At 44.2% G+C, this 22,271-nt stretch overlaps 1 protein-coding gene across 2 annotated transcripts; it reads left to right on the top strand.

The window, feature by feature from the left end:
* The first annotated feature begins 1,705 nt into the window (after window positions 1-1,705).
* Window positions 1,706-19,723, top strand: b4galt6 (UDP-Gal:betaGlcNAc beta 1,4- galactosyltransferase, polypeptide 6). Of its 2 annotated transcripts, XM_076079261.1 has the most exons (9): window positions 1,706-2,474; window positions 7,177-7,293; window positions 9,076-9,189; window positions 9,467-9,591; window positions 9,749-9,865; window positions 10,497-10,684; window positions 10,892-11,014; window positions 13,207-13,308; window positions 14,309-19,723. In XM_076079261.1, exons 1-9 carry the CDS (start codon window positions 2,360-2,362, stop codon window positions 14,454-14,456), a joined length of 1,149 nt encoding a protein of 382 aa, XP_075935376.1. In that variant the 5' UTR covers window positions 1,706-2,359; the 3' UTR covers window positions 14,457-19,723. The 2 variants fall into 2 exon arrangements, with proteins under 2 accessions (XP_075935376.1, XP_075935377.1); XM_076079262.1 differs by lacking the exons at window positions 1,706-2,474; window positions 7,177-7,293 and adding an exon at window positions 8,836-8,855.
* The last annotated feature ends 2,548 nt before the right edge of the window (window positions 19,724-22,271 follow it).

The raw sequence follows: 22,271 nt of genomic DNA, 5'->3' as shown, positions 1-22,271 counted from the left end.
TCCACACCACACCGTGAAGGCTGGAGATCACCTCTTCTTTCCTTCTTCTTGTCAATAAATCCCATGTGCTGATCCATAAGCAACAGTAACTGTATCTGCTAACAAGTATTGTGTGTGAATTACAGCCTGATGTCTCTTCTTGCTCTGTGCCGTAGAGCTCTATTAAAAACACCATCAGTGTGACTCAGCGACTCACTGGGTGACGTGTTCCTTCATTACCAGGCTGGTGTTTTATATCGTGGCTGAAAAAAAAGTATTTTTTGCTGAGGAAGGTTCCCAACTGGAGTTGCAGCCATGATAAGAGCTGGCCGGCTTCTCTAAATGCTAAGGAGAGGTGCTTCAGTGAATCATTCCTTATCTCCTGTAACATAGGGTACACTGGGCCATCTTTTACGATATGAAAGGAGATAATGCCGTCCCACTATTCCTTGCAGCAGCAACATTTAAAGCGACGCACCATTTGGCCGTGAATAACATCCACCGTCACTGTTTAACTTTACACTATTGAGGACTTAAGAGGACTGTAACTGTACAGCATTGAGTCTGTCATTGTAGCCTACTCATTGTATATGTGTTCGAATAAAGTTGCTAAAAAAACAAACAAAAAACAGCCATCTGCATAAGTGCAGTGGGATTCTCTTAGCACGAGTTCTTATGACTCCTCCTTCACATCTCTCCTTGACCATGTGACGTTTTCCATTGAGTTCAAGGAAAAGTTGTTAGGAAAAGACAAGTGTGATTCTTAAAAATCATTCGACCGCAGCCTCTGATTGCTGCCTCCTGATAGGGCAGTGAGTGCAAAGGTCTGTTTCTGGGTTCCGAGGCAGCTGCAATGGAAGCTGGAACGCACACCTCACAAATCTGCAGACAACTCAAATTCAACTCCTGAGAGACGGTTTTGACTCAGCGAGGGAAAAAAGTAAACATTCCATGTCTGTATGTAAAATTACGCAGAAACGGACACGTGAATGAACCGCATGTACATGTCTACATTTACTTGAGTAAGCTTGTTCCCAGTAATTGTTTTGTTCCTTACAATTGATGTACTCCTTCAAATTAAAGCTGGATGTTTGTCTTTTTAAGGAAATGGCCAACTAGCGATGTGAAGGACAATGAATCAGCTAACACAATAAAACAGGATCGTTGTGGAACTCAAAATGTTAAGTGTACGGTATTAATCTAATTAGCAACATGAACTGTAAAGTAATAAACCAACATATCAGTGTGTGATTCCTGGTCTCTCACACTGACAGTTCAGCCAAGGTAGCCTAGAGGCTGCACTAAAGCAGCATAGCATTCATGAAATTCAGTCATGGCTTTTGGTTTTATATCAGCAGGCACCTCTGTAGTTGAGGTTGTGGCTCCCCTGTGAGCATCTGTGACTGTAAAATATGTTATAATGCTTGCAAACCAAATGTTAAGATGTGTCTAAAGGGACCACTTGAAAACGTTTACTGCCTAACTGTTTCCTGCCATTGGTGGGGTCTGTTTTCTGCCCCAGTAAAGTAAGTAAATCAATAATACTCTAGTATTAATAATAATAATGCTCTATTTAATTGTATATGTCAGTTTGACCGCTCTAATTTTAAGTTTTAGCTGAAATGTTGCACTTTTGGTTGGGAGGAGAGGGAAGACACTCCGACACAAGTTTCCATGGCGACGCGGAGAGGAGGGTCGTTCCGCCCACCGGAAACGGTCTCTGCAGTGCCAGCATTAAAATGAGAAGGAGGCGGACCTGCCCTCTCTTTTATTGACTTTATCTAGCGCATATTTTCCTGCACTTATGCCGTTTGAATGCCATAATCGTGCGGAAGCAGCGTGCCGACTCCCGGTGGCATGACTGGAAATGGACCGTGTTCGCCGTCTGACGAAGTAGTGCGCCGACCGTGTTGGAAACATCGCACCGGCCGACAGTAGCCTGTGTGGGTGCAGGCAGAGCGGTGCTGCCCCCCTCAATGACCAACCTTCAGTGCTAGCGATCAGAGCTGCGCTGGCGACACCGTGAGCATGGAAGACTACCATGAGTCTACTTAACTAGTATTGCGCTGAACTCCCGACTACCGTAGAATAGCGGTTCCAGCATGCCCGACCGGTGGTGCTCCACGAGGCTCTCAGTTGCCTGATATTAACGTTACAGGCCTGCTTTTTCCATCTGGAAATTTCTTGGCAGGGGAAAGCAGGCCAGCTAGCACCGCCAGCGTTCGCCTTCTCCGCGCTGCATCTCTGGGCTTTGACGGTGCACATTTGTTCCATGCCCACACCTGTGACACTGTCGTCTATCAATTAGAGGACTTTTTTAAACTCCAAAAAGTATTGTATGGGATTCATATCGGCGAAGGAGAAGCAGGCCTAAGCCAAAATGGTGAACTGGAGGCGGCTGCTGCGAATGTCCAACCGATCGTTCCTGGCCTTCATCTTCTTCTTCTCCATGTCCACCACTTGTCTCTACTTCATCTATGTGGCTCCTGGAATAGGTTAGTTAACGGAGGTTTACACTAATCGCCTCACCAGGCGACAGTTAATGGGATTATGTCGGGATTATCATCCGCAGCTCAGCACGCTCTGGCTGCTGTCACAGTGCACGCTACCGCTAAATAGATGAGCTAATAGGCTAACTAGCCCACAGCTGTAAGGTCCACCAGGCCGTGGTGTTCAGCTAGCTAGCTAATTTGCGATGTTTTTGTTTTTTTTAAACAAAATCCGTCTCCCACTGACAAGTGGACGGAAGAATGATCTGGTGTGATCTGCTGTGCGTGGGATTTCTGGATGAGATGCGCTTTCGCTGGCGTTGCACAGCTGACTTGTGAATGAATGAACTGTTAATGTGAGGGTTGTAGCCAGGCGACCTCCACACAGCGACACGGCATGTCGGACAGGTCCATGACTGGGCTTTACAGGTCTACTGGTCCGAGTGTGTCAACATGTGTCCCAGTATTCACCGTCCCCAGGTGTGTCTCAGTATTCACCGTCCCCAGGTGTGTCTCAGTATTCACCGTCCCCAGGTGTGTCCCAGTATTCACCGTCCCCAGGTGTGTCCCAGTATTCACCGTCCCCAGGTGTGTCCCAGTATTCACCGTCCCCAGGTGTGTCCCAGTATTCACCGTCCCCAGGTGTGTCTCAGTATTCACCGTCCCCAGGTGTGTCTCAGTATTCACCGTCCCCAGGTGTGTCCCAGTATTCACCGTCCCCAGGTGTGTCCCAGTATTCACCGTCCCCAGGTGTGTCCCAGTATTCACCGTCCCCAGGTGTGTCCAGTGTTGTATTTCTATTGAAGACGAGTCAGCGTTTCCCGCATGGGAGAGATTTTACAGGTCTTGCTGGTGAAGAATGATCTGATACAATATTATAACTAATATGAGACACTGAACTCTGCTCATCCTGCCTCACTGTGTATTTTTATATATTCAGATTTTTACCAAATGTCTTGGTACACTGGTTGTATGTAAGTGAAGTCTATAATGTGATATAATTGACAAGACTCCATTCCTGATAGCGCAATATAATCATCCAGTATAGTAATGCATTGCAGCCCCGACGTTTGACCAATCAGATGCGTGTCCTGGTCTAGATCCCCAAATGATCTGCCATAAATAATACTGAGGAATAACTTCCTGCTGGTGTGAATGCGTACATCCTCTTTGTCATGAAAGCCGATGCTGGAGTGGTGGGCTGGGCTGATTCCTGTGTGCTTGTTGTGTGTATCGCTTTTTGTTGATTTGACATTTTACTTGTGTGTGTGTGTGTGTGTGTGTGTGTGTGTGTGTGTGTGTGTGTGTGTGTGTGTGTGTGTGTGTGTGTGTGTGTGTGTGTGTGTGTGTGTGTGTGTGTGTGTGTGTGTGTGTGTGTGTGTGTGTGTGTGTGACTGCCGATCAGTGGTCGACATGCTTGTGAGGAAAGGCAGATCTGAGAGAGTTCATTGAAGACTTCTGTTTGTCAGAGCACCAGCTGATTGTACGGAGATGAGACGGGAAGGCTTTGTGTTCTACAGTTAGTGTATTAGTTGGTGTGGATGAGGTGTTATATTTTTGCTTCTTTTGTTGAATTGCTTTCGACAAAGTAAGTGAAGTAAATCTCTGGTGTTTATGTGATTTGGACCTCCACATGTAAGGCAGAATTGTATTGGTGTTTATTACCAAAGGTGGAAGAAGTGAAACTACCCTTATGTATTTTAATACTCTGCCAATTACACTTATATGGCAACATATTCAACATGCTACTGAAATAAAGATCTCACAAAGACAATTATAACTTGTGTTGTGTATGAACTCTTGCACAACTTGTAGTAGGGTTGGTATCCTTGAGAAACTGGCCAGAGTAAAAGTCATCCAACAGACAGACCCAGCCCAGTGTTGCCAACTCTCTGCAATGAGAGGAGCTAGCAGCACTAGCTCCAACAGTCGCTAAATCTAGCAAGAAAGGGGCCAAGTTGGCAATACTGATGGCCCGCCCCTCCCTCCGAAGCCACTCCCCCAAAATGATCATTATAAATGTAAACAACCATCATGGCTACTGTTGGTACTCACAGGATTTCATTCATTGATTTCTGTCGCCATGTTACGAGAATTCCAACAAAAAGTGTTTTGACGAAGATTTCCAACCTTGCCTTTTGAGAATTGTCATTTTAGCCGCAGAGGCCACAGGTTGTAGCTTTTTTAAAGTTGAAAGGATGAAGTTTGCATGACGGGAACCCATGACTCCACAGATATGAAATATTGACAACATCCGTGCTGTTTTATTGCAGCTCGGTGTAATGTAGAGACATGCAGACTGAATGTCTGAGTGGAGCAGCAGAACGAATGTGGAGACTCGATGACGGAGAGCATTGGAGCTGAAGGCTCGGCTGGCCCAACACGTTGCTCAGACTGCTTGTACTGGGGTTTTCGTTGTCACACATCTGCACTTTGCACGTGGTTTTATAATGGCCGCAGTTCATTGCTGTAGCTAGCTAGGTACGGTGTAGGTGACGCATGCAAGCCGTACAGGAAACTCTTTAGCTCGAGCTGTGTGTGAAACAGCAGGTGGTGTGAATGGACTCAGGCGTCCTCTGTGAATGCTAGCTTGTTGCAGAACTCCGAATGTGCTGTAGCCTCCAGCATGTCTCTGACTGCTCTACATGGTGTGTGTATATAAGTAATATACTATGCGCCGCTCGCTGTGCTCCTCGCTCCATTCAACATCCTGCCCAGGATTACATTTGAGAACTCAGGACAGTCATTTCATGCTTTGCTTGTTCTGCCTTCCCTGTGACTAATTGTGACTTCTCAAGCATGTGTGCCGTTGGGGAGCGGAGAACATATTGATAAGCAATTTAGCCTTCTTTTTTTTTAACCCTGAGCCGAGGATGATGCTGTTCTGGTGTCAGGGATTGTTGAAGCAAACCTTTTGACTGTACTCATCAGCTGATTGTCAGGCTGAACAGGGCAGCATCCTCTGCTGCTGGGCCTGTTTTGTTGTGAACCCTGTCACCTGCTCCCCAGCAGAGACCGCCTGGCTGCTCTGTGATAGGACGCTTATCAGCCCCAAACACGCTCCTGTTGACTTGTTTACACTGAAACTGGTGCACTGGCCAATAGGAAGACTGACATTAGGGTTATGACGATGTACACTGTGTTACCCTGCAGAGATACCGTGGTGGCTATCCCCTTAAACTCTGTGGGTGTGTTGGACTATTGTAGTGACAAACCAATGAGCAGGGCAGCTACATGTCATTACTGTGGTAGTGTATTTGTCCTCTATATTTAGTTTGCTCTATTTGCCAAAGCTATGCTAATAATGATAATTTGATGCATCATTGGAAAATGAAGCCATATTATATCCTGTTGACTTTGGCAAAGGCATGGGCTATCAGCACAACCTTAATGCATAGCCTGTGACATGGCAACTCTTTAAACTCACTAGTGAGGGAGTGTCATCCTGTTCAAACTCCCAAACACTCGTTGAAAATGCAAATGGTTTCTATGGTGAAGCTTTGCTTTCAGAAGCTCTTGTATCCTCATGAAGGAGGGAGGATGTGTTTGGTGGGACAGAGAACCAATAGAAGCTGAATCTATCAGCCCTGCAGTCTGATTACAAGTAGCTTGTTTAGGGCGTCTCTACACACACATCTGTTCTTTAGTGGCACATAGAAGCTTTTAATGCCTTCTTCTGTTCTTCTCTTCACTCGTTTACAGAGAGCCAAACAATGTGTTTTGTTGTTATGAGCCCTGATAGTCATCACCTGTAAGAGAAATGTTGTGTTGTCCATCTGTGTGCTTCATGTCGACTAACCCTTACAGCAGTTGGATGGTGTTGGTTCTGCTCATGATCTAACCTCACAAACGTGCGGCGATTATTGAGGTGAAACGAGTGATTTACAACAAGTTTGTGCAATTAGGAGTTTGGTCGATCTGACTCAGTTTGGTTTGTGGGGCTCAGAGGAACGATACCATCACACTCTGGGAGGGATTTCAGCCACTGCTGGGTTTTGAGAAGCATCATGAATACGTTCACTCTGTTGTCTTTTTGTTGCTGGTTGGTGTAGTTTCACACATTTCAATCACTGGTTAACCTGTGAGTGTGTGTGATACACTTTTCCCACAGCAGACTTTTTGACTTGTCATTGTAGGAGAAGAACAGGTGTTTCACAAGCCAACGTTTAGTCTGTTTCAATCTAACTCTGGCCTAGACCTTACACCACTGCATTCTTCCCATCATTTTGGGACTTTGGGAAACAACGATGCAAACCGAACGGACATATTGAAGAAACTTAAATTGTGTTTGTTGAGCAGAATTCCTTAACTCAGTGTATCTTTAAATGTGTAGGGTAAAGAACTAGAAAACAGGTTGTGGTCCTGAACAGCTCCGGTGGATGTTCTCTAGACAACTGAGATAGTTACTGTCACACAGTTACAATACGTCATGCTTGGAAGTCAGCGCACCTGTCACTTTAAACAGCATTGAGCTTCTAATATTTCTTTAACTGTTGATTCATGTTGAATGACATTCAGTATTTCTAGCTGCAGATGAGTTAGTTGTTGTGACTGAAACAGTAACCTGTACATGTTAAGTCATGTTGTACAATAAGTGAGGCCATGTAACAGCCGTGTCTACGGTGCTACGCTAAGCTAATGTACTGGAGTGTATTTAATGCGATAAGTCAAACCAATGACCAACTTCTTTTCCCTGTCTTTCTGTCAGCCAACACGTACTTCTTCATGGTGCAGGCTCAGGGCATCATGTTGAGGGACAATGTGAGGACCATCGGCCAGATGATTCGATTGTACACCAACAAGAACAGTACGCTCAACGGGACGGGTAAGTCACATACAATCACTTCTTACTATAGGGGGGTTGGCTTAAATAGGAGTGACCCTGGGTAGTCCACTACTACAGTTCCATCTAAGGAGCCGGATTTGACGAAGAAATGTGTTCATGAAACAATGGATGATTCCATTCTGACTATCCAGGGGTTCTGAATGTCTGATTCTCCTTAGAACTGCCTGCTTTCTCCCAATAAATCCTGATCTGTATAAATATCTCCTCTGTGTGTGAATAAATCACCATGTAGACTAAGTTGCGCTATACAAATTTACTGGACGGCCACAGAAAGGCTAAATAACAAGCGTTTCAAAATCAAAGACTACATTTATCAATCGGAGTGCTGAATATGTTTTGAATTTATGAATGAATCTGTCAAAATCAGCAGCGGGAGGTGCATAGAAACAGCTGTTTGAGGCTTGCAGGGCCCTTGCTGTCTCTTTCTCTCTCTGTCTGTGTATTACTAAAATGGAAGCAATGGAATTATGCCCGAAAGTTATATTTACAACCACAAAAAGCAAGCCGGTTATCCAACTGTGATTTAGTACTACATAAAGTGCCTCATCTACAAAACACCCTCAACACAACAAAGAGCTGTCCTGAATGTATCTCAGGCAGTAATGTTGATCTTTTTCAGTTTCTCTATAAATAACATCAAGGTTAAAGGTTAAACACAGGGGATCAATTATTTATTTCAAAAGAAGCATGATGGAGAGGGTAGATGGAAGTATCTCAATACTGTGAGCCACTAGTTGACCAGTAGTAGTGTTTGTGATACCGTATATTACTGCAACAGCATTCTTCACGGCACATCATCCAAAATCCTAAATAAACTCCAGTACATCCAGAACTCTGCTGCTCGCCTGCTCACCCACACCCGCGACCACATCACCCCTGTTCTCCAGAACCTCCACTGGCTCCCCGTCCAACAACGAATCCAATACAAAGTCCTTCTCCTCACTCATAAAGCCCTCCACAATCAGGCCCCCTCCTACCTCACCGACCTGCTCCACCACCACACTCCATCCCGTCGGCTCCGCTCCTCTGAGGCCTCTTGTCCCTTCCGCTCAGGACCAAGCACCGGACATGGACATGGGGTGACAGAGCCTTCTCCATAGCTGCCCCCTCCCTCTGGATCTCCCTCCTCAAACACATCCCAGACTGCACCGACCTCTCCATGTTCGAATCACAAATCAAACCCACCTATTCAGAACTGCTTTTAAGGTGTGACCGATATTATGTGTTTTACAGTGTTGGTGTATAGCTTTCTTTTATATGATGATTTTAATGTAAAGTGTCTTTGAGAATTATGAAAAGCGCTCAATAAATAAAATGTATTATTATTATTATTATATCCTCTGGAAAAAAGAGAATAACTTGTGTTGTAATAAACACCAGATGAATAGATGGTGTAATAAAGCGGCTGCATGTAACTCACTAGCTTCAGTGTGACGTGAGGAGGAGGAGGAGGAGGAGGAGGAGGAGGAGGCTGCTACGTCAAATCTGTACCTTTCACCTCTGAAGTATGTGATTGTGTGCTAAAACTCCATGACAATATGGTAATATTCCCAACATCTACAGAGAAGTATTTTGTAAGTGAGGTAATTGTGCTGCAGTATCAATTTACAGTCACTTGGAGAAAACTCTATCTACAGCCTACAAAAAGAAGTAAATAGACATGTGGTCATAATGACCAACAAGTGAACGTTGAGCTCTATCATTGGATGTAGATGGTGTGGTTTGAAGTATTGTAACTGACGTTGGTGCTTTCTGCTGCAGACTATCCTGACGGCAGTAACTCCAGTGAATACCTGGTGCAGCCAACCACGTACCTCCCTGAGAACTTCACCTACGCCCAGAACCTGGCCTGCCCACAGCGATTACCTTCTATGAGTGAGTAGAGACAAAGAGTTGTCTTAGAGGGTCCATTCACATATTCACACGGCAGGCCATTTAGCTCTTATGTGATGCTCAGGGTGGGAAGGAAACTCCCGATACTAGTTTGGCTGCTTGAAAGTAAAGATGCACCAATTGCTAATGTGTTGTCCAATTCAGATTTTTCTTTTTTTTAAGTATGACCTGCTGATTCCGATTTGTTTTGCAAAGTGCCGACACTTGCAGAAGCAAGTAATGTTGATGTATCAGTGGAATAATCTCTCCCTCTCCACAGAGGGCCTTATGGAAGTGAACATGACGGAGATCCCTATGGAGGAGATAGAACTCAAGTTCTCCAAGTTTTTTGACATTGACTTCGGAGGCCATTGGAAACCAAAGGACTGTAGACCTCGTTGGAAGGTGGGTTCATGCAGTCTACTCATTTTATATCCTCTAAACAAAAGTACAGTCCTATGTAATGTATATCAAGTATTATGTCAGTTATGCAGAATACATTCTTCTGGGAAAACAACCAAACCTAGAAACCAGATGGATCTAACTCATGCTGGTCCTGTAGGTGGCCATCCTGATTCCATTTAGAAACCGCCATGAACATCTGCCCATCCTCTTCCAACACCTCATCCCCATGCTGCAGAGACAGCGGCTGCAGTTTGCCTTCTACGTCATCGAACAGGTACTGTGAGTGTGTACTGCTGTGTATGTTGTATGTATTTTTGCAATCTACTAGAGATGTGAATCTTTTTCCACCTGCATGCATGTTTTTTTCAGTCTAACATTGTTGAAACAGAGTAGCTAGTGTGTGTTGCGACAGTGTGTGTGTGCGTGTGTGTGTGCGTGTGTGTCTCTTCCTCAGCGAAACACCAACATAGACGAGAGAACGTAGTGTGGCAGTAAATGAGAGAAAAACAGTAAAGTCTGTGAAGTGAAACCAAACTCTCAATTATGTTCTATCAGTGCAGTTTAGCTGAATGAAACTGTTCTCAGGCTGTGTGGATTGTGAAGGAGGTCACTGACATTACACACAAGTACATGACATCCAAGTACCAGGCTCACTGTGCGTGTGCGTGTGCGTGTGTGTGTGCGTGTGTGCGTGCGTGTGTGTGTGTGTGTGTGTGTGTGTGTGTGTGTGTGTGTGTGTGTGTGTGTGTGTGTGTGTGTGTGTGTGTGTGTGTGTGTGTGTGTGTGTGTGTGTGTGTGTGTGTGTGTGTGTGTGTGTGTGTGTGTGTGTGTGTGTGTGTGTGTGTGTGTGTGTGTGTGTGTGTGTGTGTGTGTGTGTGTGTGTGTGTGTGTGTGTGTGTGTATAGAGTGGGAGCCAGCCCTTCAACAGAGCCATGCTGTTCAACGTGGGCTTCCTGGAGGCCATGAAGGACTTGGACTGGGACTGCTTGGTCTTCCATGACGTGGACCACATCCCTGAGAACGACCGAAACTACTACGGCTGTGGTCAGATGCCACGTCACTTCGCTGCCAAGCTGGACAAATACATGTACATGTGAGTGTGTCGTCAGCGTTGAGAATGTGTAGAGTATAAATGAACTGTGTGTGAAACACGTGCAGATATTCTTCTACAGTGTTGACAAACAGACATGAGAGTTGAAGCATGAAATATTTGGACATGTGGTGAATGATCCAGATCACTTAGATCCATGTTATGTATATATAATATAATATATATGATCCATTTTTGTGTTGTTTCCAGTCTTCCGTACAGCGAGTTCTTTGGTGGTGTGAGCGGACTCACTGTGGAGCAGTTCCGCAAGATCAATGGCTTTCCCAATGCATTCTGGGGCTGGGGAGGAGAGGATGATGACTTGTGGAACAGGTGAGTGTACTAAAGAGAAGTAACCAGAACCCTTCATTGAGTCACTCAGGTGGTTGTGTTGTAGTTTGGGAAGCCGTTGAGGAAGGAGGGGCTTCACATCCAGCTGTGCAGACAGCAGCAGCTTTGTCTCCTCTTGATGGTCCACAAGTGACCTGACAATGGGCTTGAAGCAGGCTCTCCTCAGAAACAAAGGTATCATTATTAAAGAGTATTCTACTATCATTGTTATTATTGAAGGATGATGGTGGCCATGGCCAGGAGGATGAACAAAGACCAAGCTCAGCTTTTTGAAGATGAAGGGAAACTGTTTTTCCCATCAGTGTGTGTTTCCAGGTGTTGTGGTGAACTACTGCATGTGTGGGGAGACAGTCATATAAGGGCACTGTGAAGCCTGATAAATGTCCTCGAGTGATGTCACTTGAGTCTGAACACTACAAGATTCAAAAGTAATAGAATCTGAAGGTGGGGAGCTCACTAGAGATGATTCTAAGATGCATGGTGATGCAGACGGTTGTGCATTGATGGACTTACAGAACATACTAGTATAAGAGTCTCCACTGTCTGCTGCTCTTCACCTTCTGACGCACTAGTTTCTCTCTGATGTCTGCTTCACATTCCAGTCCCACATGGTCCCACATGGTCCCACATGGTCCCACATGGTCCCACATGGTCCTAGGAGCGAGCTGCTGAGTCTGTGGAGCAGTCGTTTAACGATGGAAGTTTCTCACTAGCAACATGTTCTATTGTGTTTGTGAATGTAGTCCACAGCAGACCACTCACTGTGGTGTCCATGGTGACCTACTGAAGGTATCTGCACACTAGTATTAGACCCCCCCCCCTAGTGTTTACAAGTGACTCTATTGTTTTCACCGCTGTAGATATAGAAAGCAGACATGTATTCTGATGCACATTTTGAAGTAGAACAGCCATATGGAAACATTTGACATAAAGTGTTTGTCCTTTGTTGATAAGGGTTGTTGCACTAACTGTATTATGGAAACACCTTTTGTCAAATACAGACACGCACAATCATTTGACTCGCACAACTGATGACCTGTTCCTGGTTATTCCATAACGTGCTGCCATACAGAGAGCAACATGAAATACTAGCTGACATGAGAGAACTATTACAACTCGAGCAGTTCAACTCATCTCTGAAGACCTCTCTCTCGTAGACGGTCAAAGAGGCGTGTTCAGTTTCTGGTTCACAACCTCTACTTCTTCTGCTCTGTTCACTGGTGGATTACAGTCTCATGTAGCCTAAAGAGCCAACGCCTCTCTTGTCTCTTTTGTGCCAGATTTGAATAGTTTGCTCAAAGTTCACTTTACAGTTGAATTGAAAGATGGCGAATGAATCCTAGATGTGTGTTCCTTTTGTCTCAGTAAAATAAATGTCGATGCGTTTGTTTCTGGCTGGTCCTGGCTTCCTTGTTGGGGTTTGTTCCTGGTTCATCGTGTTAGCAACATGGCTACTAAAGCACAACAACTGTAAGAATCCCAGTTTGAACTAGAAGTCTGGATCTCGTGTCATGATGAATGCTGGTAAAACTAGTAAAGAATAGAACCTTCATGGTCCCGAGAGACCGCGACCCGGTGGCAGTAAGAATTATATTGTGAAAGTGAGACTTGTATGGAACCAATCGAAACACAGATGGTGTCTCTTCTCTATTTAACGTCAGAGTCCCTCCGAGGCTTTAGCTGAGAGAGTAACTGGCAGTAAACAGTTTGCTTTATGAAGGTTGAAGTTGTCGGATCCGACAGAATGGTCGCTGTGCCACAGCTGAAGTTCTGCGTTTCTGAGGAGCGAGCTCATGTTCTGCCTCAAAAATGATTCTGTTTTTGTCAAAGGATCCTTAAAACCCTTTACCTCAGTATGTGTTCCTGTGTCTGCCCCCCGTCTCCTGCAGAGCTATGTGAGGGGCTCCCTACAGTCTGTTAGGAAAGGTGATCAAGTGCTTGACTTGATCCTCCTCTCACACTCTTTATAAATACTTGCGCCAACATTTTGAGATTCATCTTCTCCCCACATTAAGTATCAGTTCAGTGATTTAGTACTACTAGTACTACTCTGGTATGTGGTACTGCAACTACCTGCAAGTAGATCTTCATCATGCTTCCATCAGCAGATTGTTGGTAGACAAACTGAAGCACAGTGGGTTGACTCATACTGGTCCTGTGCTGGTTCTCCTCAGGGTTCACTATGCTGGTCTGAATGTCACGCGACCAGAGGGAGAGATCGGCAAGTACAAGTCCATCCCTCACCACCACAGAGGAGAGGTGCAGTTCCTCGGGAGGTAAGACCGCTTTTTTGTCTCCGATCTTCAACGAGGTCTCTGTTTTAAAGAAGACTTTCATGTGAACTACTAGTGCAGTGGTCACTTGTTTACGCCTGGGGAGGGCAGAGGAGTGTGGTTGTCATGTTACTATATCCAGCAGCAACAGTGAACCGCTACAGACCACATGCTGGACTCACTCCACAGAGCCCTGAGGGCCCGCCCCCACCTTTCAACAAAGCGCTGTTTGCGTCTTCATTCAAATGAATACTGAACGGAGTGTCGCGTGTCCAAACTACACCAACTTCTTTCATCTATCGTCACTAGATACTGGCTCCAGGGCTTGTCCTTGTTTGTTGTTGTTCCTTCTCTCAGTGAATACATGGAACTTCCTCTAGAGTCACAGGAGGGTAGCACATAAGTGATCCTTAAAGTGGGCTGGTGACATTTCTTCTTTTGGTCATGAAATCAATGAAAGGTCCGATCAGTACCACAGCCTGACATCTCTTCCTGCTCTGTGCCGTAGAGCTCCATTCATACCGAGTGTGGCCTCACATCTAGAGATGCACTCACACTCAGATAGCTGCATCAGTGAATAGGCCCATCTGTAATCACATACTATTTTATTATTCTCTCTTTTCATTTTCTTTTACTATCATAATAAATAACAATTAAGTACATTCTATCTATGTCTTTATTTGTTGCCTTTTGTTTTACAAAGTTAGGAAAGCCATGTTTAAGTCGAGCCTGATCTCTTCCACACAGTGAGACATCAAACTGGTGTCTCATCGCTACTTACCGCCACAAATATGTGCTAGAACACCTAATGTGTATTAATCCACTGATGAAAATAGTCCCCAACAAGCATTGAGCATTGAGCCATTTAGTTTTTAATGAAACTTGTTTGTGAGCTCCAAGCCCATTGGTTACTCCTGAAGCCACAGTGTCCGTCCTGTAGGACAGTAGGGGCGGGGCATACGGAGTGGACACCATTGATCGGAGTGTGTGACTGTGTCTGCAGGTATAAACTGCTGAGGTACTCCAAAGAGCGGCAACACTTGGACGGCCTCAACAACCTCCATTACAGCCCCCACACGTCCCTCAGCAGCCTCTATAAGAACATCACGGTGGACCTGAGCCCCGAGCTCGCCCCCATCGCAGACTACTGAACTGCCCCTCCTCCACACCCCCGGCTCCAGGTGGACGAGAGGAGAGGGAGGGGTGAAGAGGTGCACCACCAAATGCTGCCAAGAAACCTTAGCGAGGGGAAAAAAAGATGAAAATCCAAACCGAGGAGAGAAAAAAGAGGAAAAACGAAGAGGCGGTGGCAAGTCTCTCAACGTGAACTGTTGATTGTGTGTGTGTGTGTGTGTGTGTGTGCGCGCGCGCGTGTGCGTGCGTGCGATGGGTGAGTTGCTGCATGTCTTTTCGTCCGTGCCGGCTTAACTACTACGAGCTGACGTGAGTTGGTTGAGGCTGGAGGGAGCAGCAGCGTCTCAGCTCTGATGTTTGCTGCTAAGCCTTAACGTGGCAGAACCACAGCTCCCTCTGCTCGGCGCCGCACCGCTTCACTTCTGATGTATCACCATCACCTTACAAGCCAACAGACTTTCTACTATCCTTTGTTTTATACATATCATTTTGTCAGGCCACAGTATTCCTTTGTTAACAGGAGGGATGTGAGCGAGGGTGACCTTAATGTTTCTGATGTACATTTATTGGGTTTCTGTCATTATTTTTTGATACGTGGTATTTATTTTCTCTTGATTCGGGATGTTCGAAGGAGCACTCCTGTCCATGTCACTCAAGTGTTCGCTGCTTGTTTTTCGCTGCACTGCTGCTGAATCCGCATGAACATGTATGTAAATATCGGCCTCGTAAAAGCTCGAACACAGAACACAAATATGTAAATATGGGCCTTCAGATGCTCGGGCGTATTACAGTGATATTCCAGTGGGTTTGAATTTTATTTTGGCAGCTACCTTTGTTCTAAGGATTTAATAAGAGTGAGTGGTTTCTTCCGAACAGGAAGATCTTCTAACAATATAGGATGTTTGGCTTAAAACAACAGAAATATCCAAATCTTAAGATTTGACCTTATCTTTTGCATGCCTTAATTTATTTTATGTTCTTTTCAAACATAAGTTATTTCATCAGTTAGAGATGTGTATATTCTTGATTTTGCCTTTGTTGTGCTTTTCTTCTTCTTCTCTTGAGGTGCACTGTGTGAAGGAGTAGCGCTGCTCCTCAGGAGGAGGCGTGGCCAATGCTCATGTGAGAGTGTATGTTTCCTTTTTGTCTCAGATGTGTTTTCACTTTTAGATCTTTTTTATTCTGATGGTTTAGTGCTGGATTATGTGATAAAGCTGTTCATTGTACTGTACCATGCGCTGGAGCGTGGGGTTGGGCTGGATGCTGTGTGTCTGGACCGTAGTGTTCTTATCAGAAGGGCCAGAATGAGAGAACTGCTGTTCTTGAATGGCACGCGCTGTGAAAAGTTCAATTTCCTTCAAGCTTTGAGCACTATAAAGATAGAGAGATGTGTAGGCAGATGTTTTGGTGTTCACTGTTAGCACCTCTAGCTTTTGAATTTGACAATGAGTAGTTGTGTGGACACTGAGATGTTGGAGTCACAACCAAGACCGTATCTTCTGTCACACTGTTTCATCCTGATGCTTGCTGCATTAGAGGCCCCTATACACTGTGCCGAGCTGTGGTCCTTCATTTCACTGTGAGGCGTTGGTGACCAAAGACATGTAAGAACCTCAGAGCTACAGGGTCTCCGTGTGACTGCTGCAGGGACCGTGTCTACACTGACAGACACGTACCTACAGGCACCACGATAGCTGTGTGCTGTGCAGAGTTATGCTGTCATGAGTGTCTTTTTTTTAAGGCTCCATGAGGTCTATTTATTAGCTGTTCTGGAGCTTTTGATCATATCACATGGTCTTCATCAACAGATGGAGTTTGCCCCGTTGCCGTGGAGTTCTAGATGGATAGATAGCAGATCTAAAACCCGGCTGCTGATGAAGTGATTGAAAGCTCTAGAGTAGCTAGTAAATGGTCCTCCTTGTGAGATGGGTTCTGGTTCGGTCTGAACTTTATTGCTAAACATACATGTTTAAAGGCAGCAGGTGGAGGATGCTGTTTCTGTTCAGAGAGGAAACAATTTGTCGATTAATCAATTAGTTGATGGACAAAGTTAATCTGAGACTAATTTGAGAATGGAAGAGTTTAAAGGAATACTCTCAAAAAAGGACCATCTGTCCATCAGTTGCCCGCCGTGTGGACCTTCAGTCCTCTCGTGCTCCACAGTCAACGTGTAACCCAAAGAACGGAGAAGAGTCTTGATAAAGTCAATGCGTTTCATGTTGAACAAACACTAAACTAAATGAAAACATCCAGCTTTTAAATAGTTTTTTCAAGACTTCTAGGTAACATCTGGAGTGTTCTGGTGAAGGCCGTCTTCAAGCCACGCTGGACCGTCATAGCAACCTGTATGTGCTTACAGAGTTTAAGGCTCAACCTCCCGTCACAGCAGAGCTTTAACTCTGGTTTAGCAGATGGGTCCCTTTTCTTAGCTTAGCATCACATGTTAGCATATGCTGTTCATAGGTGAGTGGCTGTGATCTGACGGCAGCAGTAAGCTGGAGTGTGCCTGACTCCTGGTGATCGGCTGGTTGGGTGGATTCAGACTGGGACAGTTTAGTCCATGAGGCCAGAAGGTTTACTTCATTCTCTTCTCTCTCTTCATAGGTTTTTTTTTTGCAATTGCTGAAACACAAGTTCCGAAACAAGGGCGCTTATTGTCAAAACTCTACAAACAAAAACATACACACCATATCTTTCATCACTTTCAAAATCAAACGCGTCATTCAAAACTATATCAACTTTTCTAAAAATGATATTTGTGCAACATCTCAACTCTTCACACAAAGGTTTCATTTGTAGCATGCTGTAAACATAGAACACGTATGTGAACACGTATGTGAACACACGCAGTCAATGTGTTTATTCTCAATACTCGGCATCAGACACAGTGACGTCCTCCCACCAAAGAGCACACCTGAGTTCAAGTGATCTAATTGGTTACAGATGTTTTTCACAGGTGCATTCTGGGTGCAGGCCATTGATAAGTGTCGTATTTCAATCGCAGCATTTAGCAAACAAGGCGCAGGCTTTTAGCTTTGAATGATGTGTCTAATGTAGTTAACGGTGTGTAGTTATCTGCTGAAAGTCTAAAGCAGACAATGTGCTTATGGTTCAGCACAGCTGCTCAATCAAGTACCACTTTCTCTGTTATGGCAATTGCAAAAAAAACAGCACAACTCAGAGAGCAGCTTGTGAGTGTTGGATGGTGTGACGACGGGGTCAGTGTTGTCTAGTTGATCTGCTTGGTATCTCGTTTGGTTGGCTGAAGACAAAGCTCCGGTCCAGTAGAGTGCTAAACGGGGTCTCGGATCAGTTTTCTCAATAGTTGGTGTTCGTCCTCGGCCAGGAGGAGGGGAGTTGACTCCGCCCATCCCTGCAGCCCCTTTTCTTCACATCTAAAGTCTCTAAAGTGTGTGAGAGCCCTAAACACTACTGTATTCCATGTTGTAGTATTTGTTTGTGCCTTGAGTTCTTTTTTTTCTTTTTCACTTTACATATTGACTGAAGAGATTACAGACGTTTTGTCCCCGAGTGTGAAACAAGAATCCAACACATCCGATGAGTGTACGGCTCCACCCTAGACTGAGCTGAGCTTTCATCTCATTTCACACAAAATACGAACCGAATGTCTCTGTCCTCCAGAAAACAAAATAATAATGAACACAAGCACATCTCCTTCTGTCATCAACAAGTTCAAGCACAACCTGTTGAAGCTTTGAGGCTCAATCCACCGTCCTCTCCTATAGCCGTCAATCTGCATGGCCCAGCCTGCGCACGCACACACACACACGCACACACACACACACAATGTGACTTCCATCTGGTCTCCATTTGCATGATGACCAGAGCAGGCAGGCAGCCGCTTTGCTTCTGTGAGCAGCGCTGCGGTTACTGCATGACGTCCATGTTGGTGATCGGACGGGTTCCAGTGTTTTACATCACGTTCATCATTATGGCATTGTATGACATTTTTTGTCTTTGACTCTCAAAAATGTTAATTAGTACAACTTGACTGATAAATCGTGTATCGGTATTTGCGTGCGTGCCGGTAGATGGAGAACAATGTGCATCCAGTAAATGTTCCAGATGGCTGAAGAATCTCTGTTTAAGATAAGAATCACAAGGTGTTCACACGGGGAGCGCTGGCCTCCATCTGCAAATGGTTTGTTTAATAAGATGATGAAAGTAGAGCCAATAAATCCTCTGATCGCTGTATACAGTAACCAACAACTAGAACTTGAGTCATAAAGATGTGTTTGAAGAACTTGGCAAAAACATCGCACAGCAATGTCCTTCAGTAGCGGTTCTGGCGCTTTCGGTTTAAATCAAATCTTCCGCAGCAGTCTCTTCATCTCAACTTCTCAGTCAAGTCTTTAAAATACTACATGTTCAACATTTAGTATTCACAACAGGGCATCTGCTGAGGAAGATCATGTGATGCAGCTGAAAAGCTCCAGAACAGCTACCAGCTAGGTGAGAACCCAAGAATGAGTTGTCCCAACATGTCTTACATATTGCTCCGACACATGGTTTGTTGTTTGGCTGTTAAGTGTCCCACATGTTTAGGTTTTTGTAACCATCAGTGGATACAGTAGATACCAGTTTTAGTCCGGCTCTAGATAATCATTGCAACTGAACACAAACCATCTGCTGATGAGGACCATGAGGTGTGGCTGAAAGCTCCAGAAAATAATTCCAGTAAGTTAAGCTCCTGCTAAGAATTGTGTTATTGTCAAACTGTTATTTCCCAGGTCAGCATTGAAGCCTCCAGCTCACTTGTGTTGGAGAAAGACGTTGACATATTATCAGATTTATTCATCAGTATCCGTTGGGCTCCACTGTCGGCAGCGTCGGTGTTGTAAACTTTGATGGAGGCTGAACCAAAGCCAGAGACCTTTTCCAAACAATGTCCTGAGTGCTTTATATGAACTAAAATAAGGACAAGCTAAATTCATTTACCACCACCCCCCCCCGGCTGTGTGACACATCGGTCCTGATGAGGTGCGTGTCCCATGTGTTGTCTGATCCGCTGTACGTCTTCATCGGCTCATTCCACATCAACATTCCATGTTGAAGAAGGAAGCTCCACAACTGAGCCAACCCTGTTAACATGCTATCGTAGCCCCCCCCCCCCCCCCCCCCCTCATTGTCAGATCTCTGCAGGCTTTGGTAAGACCGTATAAAAACAGTTGAGTCTGGTGTTGAATTGTTACTTTGTAAAGTTCTTTTTCTTTGTCAACAGAAGACAGAATAAACACTTCATATCCATATTCTGGAAAACAAACGTGATGTTTGTCTCATTACTTTACTTCTGCTTACGACACGTTTCACATGACATCACTCTCGGTGGAAGGAAATTACATTTACTGTTTTTTTTATTGTTCTGCAGCAATAAAAGTTTCACATAAAAGAACGAACATAAGAAATGATCAGTAGCACTTTATTTGAGAGTATTTGTAACATTGAATCAATGTATAACTTGAGGTTCAACCGTTTGTAGATTTTAAACGGATTATTTTGAACTACTGGTCAAGTTCAACAATCATTCTGATAATGTGTTATGTTTATGAATTGTTGCATATATTCCATATAGAATCTGTCAAACATCTACATAGTTCTGCTAATAAGCTGATGAAATGTTACACCTTGTAGGCAGACGATCCAGTGTTCATACAGCAGCAGACGTAAACCAACTGAATCACGTCAAAGGAGGAGCTGTGTTCAGTAACGAGTGCATTCAGCCGGCGGATAGATCTCAATCCTGTTCTATAAACTTCTAATCTAGTTTGAAGATAAGGCTGCAGAAACATCAAGCTATCAAACCGAAGAGTAAAGAGAACACTTTCATCACTGGAAATGTAAATGACAGAACAATATCAAATAAAAAGTGGAAAAGTAACATTTGCTTTGTTGCCTCTCTTGATATGTATAATGGAGCATGGATCAGAATGGTGGATGTGGTCAGACGATGGATATCTTTGACCAAGAACAGCCGGTTCTACCAACGATGGACAGTTTGTCAGGATGACTGAAGGTTGTAAAGGAGTCGGTAGAGAACATGGATAAGGAGGTAGATGGTGTAACGGCGCCTTCTGCTGAAAACTCTACAGTGTTCTCATCTACAACCAACTTTCTCATTCAAACTGCAATATGTGGAAACATGAATCGGAGACAAATGGTAACGCAGCATGATGTATGAATCTAACGTTTGTGAAGATGTGCCTGCATGCATATATACAATATCTGAATAATCAACTGCTTGAATTCATTTGATCTGGCAGCCAAACACAGCATTTGTTTCTATAATAGAAACGTAACTTGTTTTAAGACACTATGTTTCAAAGACCGATTGTATTTATGTTCATTCACCTTATTATTTACAGATACAGATCAGCTGTCTTCTTTCTTGGATACTCACTTGGGTATTTTGTTTTTTTAAAGGGCATTTTATTTTTACTTTTTATCTCAAGTGTTGTACTTTGCGACATTTAAGTTGCATCCATAACAGAGTAAAAACAAAAGTCGTGTGAAAAGTAGTTGTAGCTGTTCAGTGGCTGAGAGTGGGAGGAGTTCGAGGTGCGTTGCATGCGGGCGGGGCTTGTACTTAGTGAACAGTTCTTTGAACTGGAATCCATCCATCCATTACTTTTAACCGCTTATCCTGTTCAGGGTGGGACTGGAGCCGATCTCAGCTGACAGGTCATAAAAACTATCACAGGACGGACACATGAAGACTCAGTGGTAGAGCAGGGTCCTCCTTCAATCAGAGGAACAGCGGTTCAATCCCCGGCTCTGCTAGTTCATGAATCATGGGCAGAACAACTACTAACCCCAATGTAGGCTGTTCCTGTGGTGTGTGAATGGGTATGAATGTTAGAGGCCTGATGGGCAGGTGCACAGTCCACCTCACACTCACTCATCAATCAACCTTAGCTGCATGTCTTTGGGCTGTGGTAGGAACTCACACGTTCTTAGTCTATGTTTATTCAACATTGAAGTGTGTCTTTAGCAAACTGAAACACATGACGGTCGTTGCTGGTAACTTCAAGAACTTAATAAGACGAAAATACATGCTAGTGTTGCCTAGAAACAGTTCCCGTTGTCGTCTGTGCTACTTGCAGCACTTTTCTATATGTGATTGTGATTTTTGTGTTTGTCATACACAAAGACACAAAGAAGGACAAAAGTACACAAATCTTCTCTACTAAAATGTATGTAAAGTACACTAACAAGCAAGTGTGTTAAGTGAGTGTAAGTGACATCAATGTTCTTGTCTGACCTCCACAAACACTCTCACACAGATGATGGTACCTTCAGTTACACAGACTTATGCAAATGATATAAAAGCTCACTTTAAATCATTACAAGAATACAAGAGCATATGAAATATCATGTTCTAATCTTATAACAAGCCATCAGTCCTGCTGTGTGGTGGTTAGGTTTCTGTATATTGTGTCTGAGATGTCTCAGGGCTGTCTAGCTTCATGAGTACTGAGTGGTGTGTGGATAGACAGACCATCGAACATTTGTTCTGATTGTGTGGGAGTCAAATGAACAAATATGGCTTTAAAGCAGGATTTTTCATGAGACAAAGAACATGTTATGAATCTTGGAAGTGATTAGTGTTCTGGATTGTAAATTGCAGGGAATTTCTTTCTGTTTTCCAGAATTCTCAAATGTTGCCACCGCTGGGTGTCTGAACACATGTCCCTCAGGGAGAGGGACATGTTCTCCCAGCTGTCTTTTGTTACTGTGTTAAAACGTGTCCTTGTAAGTCAATTATGGACCTTGACTGGTTAAATGTGTTCCATGATCATTACTACTATACGTGT

This window comes from Anarhichas minor, unplaced genomic scaffold (genome assembly GCF_050575085.1).
Source record: "Anarhichas minor isolate MPS153535 unplaced genomic scaffold, ASM5057508v1 ptg000071l, whole genome shotgun sequence".
Lineage (NCBI taxonomy): Eukaryota > Metazoa > Chordata > Actinopteri > Perciformes > Anarhichadidae > Anarhichas > Anarhichas minor.
The sequence above is the reverse complement of the archived record's forward strand: the minus strand, read 5'-3'. Positions and strand labels throughout refer to the sequence as shown.